Here is a 13,251-nt window from a genome sequence, read left to right on the forward strand (position 1 = left end):
TGTTTCCCGTTCGCGAAACGCGCCCTTTTCGGAAGAAGCTTTTTGCCGAGCGCCATCTTGGGCCGTCGGCCAGTCTTTTTCGGGGAATTAGTTATTCACGCTTCGTGACTCTCGATGTCATTCGGTCGGGAAGTGTTCGGCTCCTGCTGCAAACTTCTGCAAGGGTGCGAAAGCTTAACCATGCTCGGCTGGCCACGTGACTCAAGTTTCTCCCAAACGTGATAGCGCACAGCCTTTCCTGCCAGCAGCCTCGCTATCTCCAGACAAGCGCCCGCCTGTCTTCGCTTGCCGAAAGCCGCGCTAGTCGCGGCGGAGACGAAGCGACTCGACTGGTTTTTCAAGAAGTCGACGACTACAGCGGGAACGGCGGGCACGCGACGGCCTGCAAGGGGAAACCAGCAAAGGGAAAGGGCGCGCCTTCGTATTTATCGTCCAAGAGGGAGGGAGGCGGTGGTTGATACACGAGACTTCACGAGGAGAGTCAGGGGGGAAGGGGGTGAGTGACGTCGTGAGTGGGCCCCCGCAGCAGGATGGCCGCGTCTCGCCGAGAGTCATGATTGGTCCAAAGTTGGCGCCCGGGAGAAGGAACTCGTTACGCCAGTTCCGCTGTCTGCGCCATGCTTCTTTCCTGGCGCTCTCTTTTTCCCGCCAGCCACAGTCGAAGGGGCCGCCGCGCTCCTGCAACAAGTGTCAGTAGTGCGAGGCGTTCGTGAACGCTCCGCAAGTGGTCCGCCGGCCGTCGCTGCTTTTCTTTTTTCTGGTGAGTGCGTGGCAGCCGGAGGTGCGGCGAAGCGGCAGCCATGGATCAGCTCTTCGGGAATCTCAAGGGCTTTTTCAAGACTGACTTCACCGTCATCGACAACAATGTGTTTCGGCTGCACTACAAGGCGACCGTGTGCATTCTCATCGCCTTCAGCATTCTAGTGACCGGCAGGCAGTACATCGGCGACCCCATCGATTGCATCAGTAAGGACGCGGTGCCGCCAAACCTGCTAGACACCTTCTGCTGGATACACACCACCTTTTCGCTCACGGATGCCTGGCACAAGAAAGTGGGCGTCCAAGTGCCTTACCCCGGCGTGGACAAATACACGCCGGGCGAGAAGCGCGTCTACCATGCCTATTACCAGTGGGTCTGCTTCGTGCTCTTCCTGCAGGCCGTGCTATTCTACGTGCCTCGCTACTTCTGGAAGGCTGTCGAAGGCGGCCGTATCAAGAACCTCATCCTGGGCCTTAACAATCCGATCCTCCCCGAGGAAGCCAAAGAAAACAGTCGCAAACTGCTCGTCGAGTACCTGGCCATCAATCTGAACAACCACAACATTTTCTTCTACGGATACGTGGTGGCCGAGGTGTTCAACTTCGTCAACGTCGTCGGCCAAATGTTCCTCATGGACATGTTCCTCGGGGGCGAGTTCTCCAGCTACGGTTCCAAGGTGCTGCAGTTCACCGAATGGGACTGGTCCGTGCGATACGACCCCATGATCAAGGTGTTCCCAAGGCTAACGAAGTGCACCTTCCACATGTACGGTTCCTCAGGCGACGTGCAGAAGCACGATGCCATGTGCATCCTGCCCATAAACATCATCAACGAGAAAATCTACGTCTTCCTCTGGTTCTGGTTCATCATCCTCGCCTGCATGTCTGGTGTGGTGCTCATTTACAGGGCGTTCGTCATCTTCCTCCCCCGCATTCGCTTCATTGTCCTCCGGCGTCGCGCGAAGCTCGCCAACAAGGACTACGTGGAACGCGTCTGCGACCGCTGCAAGCTCGGTGACTGGCTCGTCCTGGACCTGCTGTGCAAGAACATGGATCCCGTCAACTTCCGAGATCTCATCAACGACTACGTGCGACGCCTCGACCACAAGAGCATCGACAACGCGTAGACGCTGGCCGCACTGTTTCTCTCGAACACCGACGACCGACCGAAGGCGCGCGTTGCGGCTTCGGGCACGATGATTTGTAGCCGACCTTGACACCGGCAAGTCCGTGCCTCACCATTCCTCAATTTTATTTTTCTCGTGAACCGGCAGCTCGAGATATCTGTCGGCATGCATGCGCTACGCTACTTCGAGGGAGACAAACCAAAATGGCGTTAGCCGCCCGGCGCCAGTAATCTAGCCGAACTACTACTTTGACTTGAGCTGCCTTTACAGCGTGCCTTCAGGCAAGGCATTGCAAGTGCCAAGATGATGATGGAGGGAGCAATATCAGAGATGCCTATGCTGCCACTGTTATTATTTTTGTATGTGAGTGTGTCTTTTTGTGTAATCACTGTCATGGTAGCTGTGAGCCTAGGAACAAATTACTTCATATGCAGTTGAACACTGGAACGAAAAAGAAAATGAATTGCTTTAGTTGTATGCTGTTTTCTTTTTCTTTTTTTTTCTATTCTGTCATCAAGAATCTCTATTCGTTGCCGGTGCGATCGCTGCTTGAAGTACAAGCGTCCTGATTTTTTTTTTGCCTTTGTTTTTGCATAAGTGTTGCAATCCATACTCGTCGCGGTGAAGAGAAGCAATATTTTCATCCTTACTTTTTGTGTGTGTGTGCGTGTTACTCAGTGCCTTTGAGGTAACAACAAGATCCCAAGTCTTCCAGATTTTCTTGTGCATTCCTTGCGGCTTAGTCTCTTATTTAACGTTGCACAGAGACTGCGTTCGCAAGCATTCCCATTTTGTCCCGCAGAGTCGTACTTCTTTTGTACTTTTTTTTTTCGAACCATGATTTGTTGTTACTGGAGATGGTTTCTTGCATATATCAGTTACACTATTAGTACATTATGTAGCGACAGCTAGTTCTGTCTCGTTCTCTGGTTACCCGGAGAAGTGCCTTGCCAAACTTCCTTTATTTTTGTACGGGCGTGCACTTGCCTGTTGGAAGATAAAAAAAAAATAAGCGAGGATTGTGTATTACCAGGGCGTTGTTTAAATGCTTTATTTTTGTACTGTGTGACGTCACATGTAAGATAAAAAAGAAACAGTAAAACTTTTTTTGTGTGTATGTGCGTGTATACGAATGCGTGGAAATGCCACAAAGCAACAAATGTCTGGTTTATCATGGTGCGACGAATAAATGTTACATACAAGACGTTCTTGAGCTGTGTGCCTGGTTTGTTCTTTCGCGTAAGTTTGTTTTCCAGATTAACAGACCGATCTCACCGCAGCTCATGCGCGGAGAGCTGCTGCGAGCGCCATGATGCTTGTAGCACTTAGCGGTACTTTTCTTTTTGTTGGTTGCGTTGATTCCATTTTACTCCGCTTACTTATCCATCATATTGCGTGCGGTCACTTGTTCCTCGTGTAAGCGCGGCAGGAACACCCACAACGTACTGACGAAGCTGCCGTAATCGCGCCTTCCTAGCGTGTGCTTGCACTCAACCTCGCAGTTAGCGTTATGCTCATTCCCTCACTGATCTTGCGCCCATTAAAGAGGTTCACGACCTCGTCGCGATGACTCTGTGGATATCGGCGTTTCGCAGCGGAGCGCCAGTGCCGATTCCCGTTCCCATGGCGGTGGAACGTTAAGAGGCTCGTTCGTGTAGTGCGTTTTGGCCCTGCACGTCAGGAACTTCTCTCTGGGTTGTCGAAATGAATGCTGAGTCACTCAGCTATGACGTGTGTCTTCTTTTTTTTTTTTTGCGATGCTGAGGCCATCCATAGATGGATGTCATAACTTATAAGCATTCCCTCTGAATCGGGGTGGTGGCGGATGCGACCAACCTCGTTTATTTTTACCTTTCTGCTGCGTTTATTATCGTCCCTCAGGATCTTCCGTTAGCTAAAAAAAAAAAAAAAAGCCGGCAAATACCACGCGCTGTGGGAATCCGTACTATGCGAAGCAGTGTGCCTACCAAGGTAACGAAACGACCATGAGAGCACTAAGACGTAGGCGGCTCCTTCATGACCTACATAACGCGCATGTCATTATATTCTTGTCATGACCGATCATTTATGTTCGTCATACACTCGTCACACTCTGCCAATTGTGGTACACACCAAGTTAACGAAACGACCATGACAGCACCAGTACGTAGGCGGCTACATAGGTACTGTCAAAGTGGCAATTGTTCGCCAGGAACTGCTTCGCATTAAAAAAAAAAAGAAAGTAAATTTACTGCCCTAAACAGTAATCACTTTTCATTTTGCGCGTTCCGTACCTTTACGTCCCCATTACTCCGTTCATTAACCTTTCCCGTTTTACCCTTGGTGCCCAAGGTCTCCTGCAGCTAGTGTAACCGTTTTCATTGATCCCTAGATGAATACTGCCAAACGCCAACAAAATATATATATTCTGCATATGGTTTCTGCAGCATTCCCGCGCGCTACCCACGTGTAGTAATCAACATTTTTCCTTCGACGTCACCTGCATGGTGGCAGGCGCAATCCCAGGCCGACAGCAAGGTGCGAGAGCGGAGTGAGTAGCGGTTGCCGCCGAGGTCAGTACCCACCATGTAGCCCTTTGGCCAGCGCGTTCCACCTTCCCTTTAGTGCCGGCGTGCCACCTCCGTGTCCCGCCGCGTCCCATCACGATCGTATTTCCTGCCGCCGTCAACAATGGTTCGCGTGCTTCCCGCTCCGTTCTTGGCTTCTGTCCACCGCCGCGCCGGCGGCCCGGCAGTCTTCGCCAGCGCACAAGACAACCCCCTTTCGCACTACCGCCACATCGCTTCCTGATCTGCACCAAGAGTTCGATTGCAGCTGCAGGATAGCGTCACACTTGCGAATGGCCAGCGAATGGTAGTACAAGCGAATATAACCTTTGCACGTTCCATCTTTCTTATTTCTCGGCAGGAAAGAGGGGAGATGCGTGGCTCAGGGCGCTAGGAACGGTCAATGTTCAGGCAGACGCACGAACAACTGACGCAAGCGTTCGGGTCGTCGTATATTTGCGAATTCGAATCGGCGCTCGAGTGTTGACGAAGTGTTCGTTCTAGCATTACGCGTTCCGTACATAGTTTGTACTATAGCTTTAAACAATTGTATAACTCGACGCACCTATGCATGTGTGCGCTCAAGCTTCGAGGTTCGTTCATTGCCAACGCAGCCGTCTTCGGTAGCTCATGTTGCTTCGCTTTGTTTTCCTTGAGAGACCGATTCATCCGTGTAATTCTTTACGAAGGCACCTATCGAAACGAAGGCTTAAACACCAGACCATCTTATCGAACGTAATCTGGAATCAGAGCTAGATCACTGTTGAGGGGTGAAACAAGCCGCGTGCAGCTTTTTTCACTGAATGAAATTAAGCTATTGGGGGCGCGCTTAATTGCAGCGGAAATCAGAGACGCCGAGTCAACCCTCCGTTTGCCGCCATACCTGTCGCAAGCTCGGCAGAAGGATGAGTGCCATTCTATAGCAGGAATTTCCTATAGTCGCTTACGAGACGCAACAGGACTCTCTCCTATAGTGATCTCGTTGCTTTTAACAAAAGCCTGTGCAAGAGAGAAGGAGACTGTATTGTTTCCAGAAATGTACCTTCTTTCCTCCAAGGATATATTAAAGCACGAATGAGTTGACTTAATGCCGACGGGATCTCTGCAGTGCCTGCTGAGGTCGTTTCTTTCCCTGCCTTGTTTCTTCCTTGCAAGCCTGCGTAATCATTCCCGTCACTCGTCTTCCGCGTTCGCTCCTTTGTTTTTTTTTTTATTGCAGTAGCAATTACAGGGACGCTAGAGGCGCATTCACGCCGTCGTTATCGCGCTGATGGCGCATGCGCGCGAGGGAGCGGAGACGCCCAATGCGTTTCGCTACGAAAACGACGAAGCGAAGCGGACGCACCGTCAACGCTGCGCTCAGTCTCCTCGATGGAGATGCAGAGGCAGCGTTCTGCGCGCACGCCTTCTGCTGCTGGCATGATCGAGCGTCGTGCGCGCGCACGCAATATGAGCACACTATTCGGTCATTCCAGCGGCTGTAGGCGGCGCGACGGTAGCTACGGGGGCGTGGCTGCTGCACATGTGTTACGGCGCCAAGTAGTCCGCCAGCGTTTTAGAGTGCTTCTGGTTGCTCGGAACCACCGTGCCCGGAACAGACGCTGAATCGACGCAGCTTCACGTGCGACGGTTTCGCGCTTGCCGAGACGCGGAAGGAAGAAGCGGCAAAATAAGTAAACCTTTACACTCAGTGGTGTGTTCTGTCTTAAGTCTTGCTAATAAGGTGTTTATGTTTTCTCTTCGCCAGCTTAAAACTAACGTGAATGAAAACACCCGACTCTTTTCAGAAGCGCTCTCACTTGTGCGCGCTTTGCCTCAGCTTTCGCTTCACTGCCGCAGAAAGTTGCCCGTATAGCGTTTCTGCAGAGCTGCAGTGTGTGTGTGTGTACGCTATGGTCTGAGCCGTAAACATGAAGATAACGTTAATCTAATCCTTTCACTCGACGCTGACTAAGGCGGACGGTTTCCCGTCGGTCTCGTGCACCATCGAGTTGTTACACCAGCAATGCTACTGGAGAAACTCATGAAAAAATAAAATAGTAATAATAAATTCTGGGATTTTAAGTGCCAAAACGACGTTCTGATTTCAGGCACGCTGTAGCGGGGGGAGTTTAACTTTTACCACGTGGGGTTCTTTGACGTGCACCCAATGCGTGGCACACGGGCGCTTTTTACATTTCGCCCACATCTAAATGCGGCCTGGATTCGATCCCGTGATCTCGTGCTTATATAGCAGCGCGACGCTATAGCCGCTTAGCCACCACGGATAGCAGGCGGCGCTCACAACGCCAGCGTCTGTGTGCGACGACTGAAGACTCCAGGGCGCTGTTCCTCCCGTAAAGATGGTTTATTTATATATGTGCGCTGGCATTGGGAAATTAAACGTGATGCAATGTTGCATAATTGCATTGTATTTCAGCATTATTTTCTTCGTTCCATCGTCAGACGATCTTTTACCCGCGCCCCTCTATTCATTGCATTCATGTCGAGTTTTTTCGTTCGCTTTCTTTACGCACAGGTACGTCAGTCTGTATTTTTTTTTTTCAGTTCGACTGCTTCTTTTTTTCTTCTCTCTTTTGGTCAAAAGCCAGCTGTCCGGAGATAACACACAGACTGCATATTGTGGTTAACTTTCGACAACGTTGGCGCTAATTACGCCCGTACCGTTAGCTCTACCTACTCTACAACTAAAATCTCACTTTTTGTCTCGCTGAAACCTATGTTCTGGTACCGTTTGCTACTCGCTACGACTCTACGGAGGCGTTAAAGCGCCGTTTATTGACCGAGAGGCCTGATGGATACCCAGATCCCCCGTACACTAAGCCCGTCTACGTAGCCAAAGAAAAACCTTGTCTTCAAAATATGCATAACCAAAGTACATGTTCGAATGTACTACAAGTGCCTTCGTTGAACGCAAAGCGCATGCGAGGCTTCTTCGCGGACCAAGAATGTCCTGTAGCTCCAAATGCGAGACACGCCCCCAAGGTGTGCCGAAAAAGAAAAAACAAAGGACCGTGAAGGGCATTCTTCCAGACGCTCACTGGCGACTGTACAACAGGCGGCTTGTATGTGAGGGTGAAGCTCTAGCTCAGAAATGGCCGTCGCAGACCGACGCTATTGTTCGCGCAAGCACGTCACTGAGGGTGATTACGGCAGCCATAAGAAAGCGGTCGGATTGAATGGAGTACACAGACAGCAGTACTTATGGTTTGGTTTGTGTAAGTTGCTGGCGTTGCGTCTTCGCGCTGTTTCTTCATTGTCAAGGTTTTTGGCAGCCGAACTTGATATACGTCCTGTGCGGTTATGAGCAAACTCGCTAGCAAAGACCGCCGCCTCTATATAGCGTTTGTTGGGGGCAAGATGGCAATCTTTTCAGTTAGTACGACTAACGATTCGTGTTCTTGGGAATCGGAGTACATTTTAGTGAACTTGTTTTTACGCAACACTTGAGAGCGGGCTGATTGGCAGCTTGAAGCACAAAGAAGGAAACGGTGACGACTGGACGGCAGTCGCTAACTTGCAACTGAACTTTATTTTGAAAGCGTACGATTGCACAGCGAACAAAAAGAAAAGGAAAACTGCAGACACGTGATTGGCGAACAGACGCTTCACCGAATTCCATTTCGTGTTCCCACTTCCGATGTAGAAAGTCGAGCGAATAGCGATACGCGAACGTGAATGTTTTCGTGTGGGGTGAATACAACGTGTCGGACTTCCAATGCTATTCGCAGTATCCGAATATCTCACCGTCCTAGTGCGCCGTCAATGCTCAATAACGTTTCGATGACGCTAAGCTTTCTTTTATGTATTACACGGAGTTAATTTACACAATTACAATTTTGACTCTGGCAAAGGCTATCGGATGCCGTTTCTTCTTCGGGCGCTCGATTGCTTCTGACAGGCATAGCGTCTTCTGTCGTCGGTCCCCCTCACCTTACTTTCTTCGCCGCGACGTCGCTTCGTCCTGGAAAGGGTTAGTGCGAGACCGGTTTCCCCGATGAAAGGGAGACCACGGTCGTTCAATGACTCCCGGGTGGGGAGGCGGCAAAGCGGCACAGCACCGACGAGCCGAGCGACTACGAATTCTCGGAATCTTCAACATAGTGTAATCTATTATACCTCGACTGACATCAATATCGGCGCTGAAAAAAAAAATTATTTGTACACTTTAAGTGAAAAGACTGTCGTTTTTAGTGCGAAACAATCTATAGCGCTATAGGTAATGCCGCCTAGTTGATTCGAATCTGAAATGAGAGGGAATGCGTGAGAGTATGTCGAAAGGGCACGAGGAACACCCCACTCGGTCAACAAATGCCCACACACCGCAACGTTATTTACCGAATTCGATAAATACGGCCTCCAGCCAGGCCGTGACGCGGACCCATCCAAAAAAAAAACTGTTGTGGTTTCGCCGCCCGTTGCCTGCTTTCCCGCATCCCCGCATATCTGCCTTATGAGCAGGAGACATGGAAGAGGCCAACGCTCCCGTGTCCGATCCACTATATTCGGCGTGAAGCAGTGACTGCCACTTCACGGTTTACTATGAGCAGAGCGGGCGTATCCGTACCCCTTGGCTGCAGCCGTTGTCCTTGCTTCCACAAACCCCACCGCGTTAAAGAAGAATGCCAACCTCTTTGTTCAGGCGGTATTTTTGTCTTATACGGTCCCGTTTTGCCACGGCGAGACCTTGCTGAAGAACGACGCCGTCCTTGGCCTTCGGCCGGGATGACCTTATCGCCGGAGTCAGTGGGCCACCGTCTTCCTACGCGCTTGGCGCCTTTTGCTTCGCGCCACGCAGTGCTGGTGAGGCTGTTGAATGTAAACGGAAGATAAACGGAGGTCGTGTGTCAAGGCGAAGGTCGGGACAGTTAAAACGGGAGGCGTCGAAGAGCGGAGGAAAGGCAGAGGGAAAAGAGCCGAGTTGGGTGCCGCGTCGTAAAGGAGACGAGGAAAGCAGAAAAAAAAAAAAACAGAACAAGGAAGAACAAGAAGTTCGGGCAAAGCCCAAGGAAGGGCGAGTGTTGTGTGCATGGACAGACGGCGAGTACGTATACACAGTGGCGCAGGCGGCTTTTTGGACGGGGGACAGGATACGGTGACCGGAGGCAGCGAGCGACGATGCGTGCATGCTGGCTGGTTTCGTTGCTTCCTTTTCGTTTCTTTTTTTTTTCTTTTGTTTTGCGCTCTGGTTTAGGGCAGCTGGCGACGTGCGAGTGCATCTTCAACAGAACGGAATCGAAACAGAAAACGATAGCTGAACCACGCCTCTTAAGCTTTTAGTCCACCAGCTCTGTAGGCGCAGTTTCTTTTTTCGCATTTTGGGACGCGGACGACGACGCATAAAAGAGGCACGCATGTGGGCGCTTACCAGCGTTAGTGCTAATCGCGTTCGACGGCTGCGCAGCAGATAACATAGTGCCACAAGTATACAGCGGGATTGGGAAGGCCTTACGATAGTGGCCTTGAGAACAAGTGCTGATAACCTCCGCTTCAGCTTTCCCACATCTGGAAATCTAAGATTTCGTAAGTTTTCCTACGTGTTTGTAAATTATTCTTGTCATTAGAACATTCAGTATGCGTGTAATTTCTACAAATAAACTTGCACTAGTTTGTGTGGATATTGAGATTAAGTTTTATGGTTTACATATCTTGTAACGACGTATAAAGAACTCTGATTACGTATGTAGTACGCTCAACTGAACTGAAAGTGCAAAGCAGTTTGTACACAAAAGATCACTAAGCATCAACACACCAGTTTAGATAAACTTTTCTTTCAAACCACTATTTTAATTTACATCGCGGGAAAAGGCTGATTACTGCTGGAGAAAATGAAGGCCCAACTTCCCTGTCTTGAATTTCGCGCCGCTACGTCAGTGCGACGTCACATATTTAGGGTACACGATTACGGGACTTTCAGGAAAAATATTTCGGGCGTGGTCGTCTCCATAACCGGAGTATATTATTGCGTAAAGTGGGATAAGTTTGTGGTTGCGTTTCATTTCGTTCTTTAGCGGCGAACACGCGTGACGAAGAAAGAAGGAATAAACTTTATTCATAAAAATGGGCCGACAGTGGAATCATCTAAGATGGGCGGCATCCCTAGTCAAGGCTGCCGTGGGCCTATGCCGATGACGAACGATACCGAATTAAAAGGCGTTGGTTGTAGCTAATTAAGCGCCCAAATCAGATCGCCAGGATGATTATGGAAGCAGCAGACGTAAACCGTGCCCAAAAACTGGAGAAGGCCGCGCGCGTCGCGACTTCAGGAAGAATATATATATATATATATATATATATATATATATATATATATAGAGAGAGAGAGAGAGAGAGAGAGAGAGAGATAGATAGATAGATAGATAGATAGATAGATAGATAGATAGATAGATAGATAGATAGATAGATAGATAGATAGATATATATATAGATAGATAGATAGATAGATAGATCACTGCGTTCGAGCCGGAGGATTTGCAGGACTACATAAACGGTCACTCCTGCCATTGTACTTCAAGAACTGCGCTGCAGTGCACGCGAATAGCCTTTTGCACCAGCGATGGGTGTGGCCGCGGTCAGAGTATCTTTGACGCGGAAAATGGTCGCGAGTATGAAGAGAGAGGCGCTGGACGTCGGATACCGAGGATGGCTACACAGGTGCTCAGTGATTTCCTCGCACATACAGCTAGGTGTCGCATGTCGGGCCTGCAGGAAATATCAGAGGCATCCGTGCGGGCGTCAGGTATATCTTAACCACGTGCTCACGGTATTCCTTGTCGCTATTCGCACTCGCAGCTTGATCGATCTGTCTTTCTTATTTGGCCTGCTTCTCGTTTCTCGTGTCGACATTATAGGGTGCAATACGCCATGAGGTGTAATTTCAATTCGCGTTAGTCTTGAAATGAAATCTTGAAATAAAATCTTGATATGGAATCTAGCGCGCGCGCACTGTGCGCCATTATGACAGAAAACACCATGTCTGCGTTTAATGAAAGTCAGTAATTTTCATTGTTCCTGCACAGAAAGAAAGAAGAATACGTTGACGTGTACTTCTCAGTATATTGTAAATAGCAGTGAAAGGAGTTCTGACTTAGACGTTCGAAAGAAGCGCCGTTTTAGCGAGGCTTAAGCGCTTCCTTTCGTATTAGCGACGAGTGTATTTTATTCGTTGCAAATAACTTGCCGGTTATACGCGCCTTTCATTCTGCCGCTCTTCCTGTATACCTCTATATACGGTGTTGCCCATTCCTGGCGGATAGGCTATTTCCACGGGAGACCAGGAAGCGAGAGAAACACCGCATGGCGTCCCTGACGGAAGCCTACGGACTATAAAGCGCTCGCGCAAGCTCCTCCGATTACAAGAGCAGTAACGTGGCGGCGCACATTCAAGGTCGCGCGTGCCTCTGCACCGTTTGTTCTTGCGCGCGTAATGCGGTCGCTCGACGGCGTTAACAGTGGCTTCCTCACGCACGATCGTGCGTCGAGCTGAGCCCCTTGCTGCGCTTCTTTAAGATTTCTCTTCGCCCTCTACAGAAACAATGAGAAGGAAGGTCGAGCCAGTGACGTCACCAGGTTGCGCGGCACCGCGTTGTATGCGGGGGCTCAACGCGTCGGTGACCCGAGAAGGAGCCCACCACAAGAAGAAAAAAAAATACTGCATGAACTAACTCGTGGGAGTTGTCAGATAGCGCGTAAGCATTATTTTTAGTCATATAGTCGTAATCATAAATCTAAGTAGTCATGCGTCGTCGTAGGGCATTCTCATATATACCTCCATAGGTCCCGATGTAAACCTATGGAGCGCATAGTGTCACGGGTTACAGAGATACGGACGGACAGATATCCGAGGGAGGAGCGTAGCCCTAAAATGCTTACGCATTAAAAGCTCGCCGTCTGCTTGAGACGCGAGTTCGTGCCAGGTTCGGCCAGCGTAACGCTACTACGCAGCAAATGTTTCCTGTGTATACATAGCCGCACGCTGGAGAAAGGAAACGAGGAGACCACAGCGGTTTTCTCGTTTCCTCTCTTCCGTGCCTACACGTGCAACGTCCGTGCTCGCCGAAACAGTCGGTGTATGTCCCTACTAGCCCAGTAGAACACCGTGTTAATATATTCGAGAGGTTTATATTAGACCACGTAAGCGGCTGGGCAAGCACAAAGTCACGCTTGAGTTTAGCTGGGACCCAAGCGGACGCGTACGCAAGCAGATGCAATCCTCTTGCGTCCTCCAATCTACTAAAGCTCACAATTAATTAGCTCATAAAAGTGTGTCCAATTTATTGCGCTTATTTATGTACCCTCGGTGCGTTATGCCGATGTGCAACAAAAAGCAGTTGAATATCGTATCTTATATTGACAGGTCTTCGGGCTTTAGAGACACCGAAGGTCTTGTTGTTGGAGTGTATGTCCTCTGGGCTAAAACCAAATTGTCGTCTGTTGATTTTGCTTTCGCATTTGGTGCCCACCAGAAAAGTCTGCTGAACAGTAAATACTGCTCATTTGTTTAAACAAAGAAGTAAGTAAAACAAAAAGGATGAACAAATAATAAACGACGACATTACTTTGAAAAGTTTATCCGAGGAAGGGCCCTCATCGACGCTACAAGTTCGAGGACAGATTACATCATTACCTTTTATTGTCGAGAACGAACATTCGATTGGCTTTTTTCGTCGAGCAAGCGGTCGAGACATCGCCGGCACGGAAGCGCACAGTTAACACGCATACATGCGGTAACGAATGCAAAGCTTATGCATGAGACGCAAAGTCAGCGATCAGACGGCGCACAGATCGTGCCATATGTCTGCAAGTAAATATTGCCGTGG

General features: G+C 49.5%; 1 protein-coding gene across 1 annotated transcript; it reads left to right on the forward strand.

Moving 5' to 3' along the window:
* Positions 1-633: 633 nt before the first annotated feature.
* LOC142584987 (innexin inx2-like) lies at positions 634-3,094 on the forward strand. Its single transcript, XM_075695391.1, has one exon. It carries the CDS (start codon positions 801-803, stop codon positions 1,884-1,886), a length of 1,086 nt encoding a protein of 361 aa, XP_075551506.1. The 5' UTR covers positions 634-800; the 3' UTR covers positions 1,887-3,094.
* The last annotated feature ends 10,157 nt before the right edge of the window (positions 3,095-13,251 follow it).

The sequence above is a fragment of the Dermacentor variabilis genome, chromosome 6 (genome assembly GCF_050947875.1).
Source record: "Dermacentor variabilis isolate Ectoservices chromosome 6, ASM5094787v1, whole genome shotgun sequence".
In the NCBI taxonomy this organism is placed as follows: Eukaryota; Metazoa; Arthropoda; class Arachnida; order Ixodida; family Ixodidae; genus Dermacentor; species Dermacentor variabilis.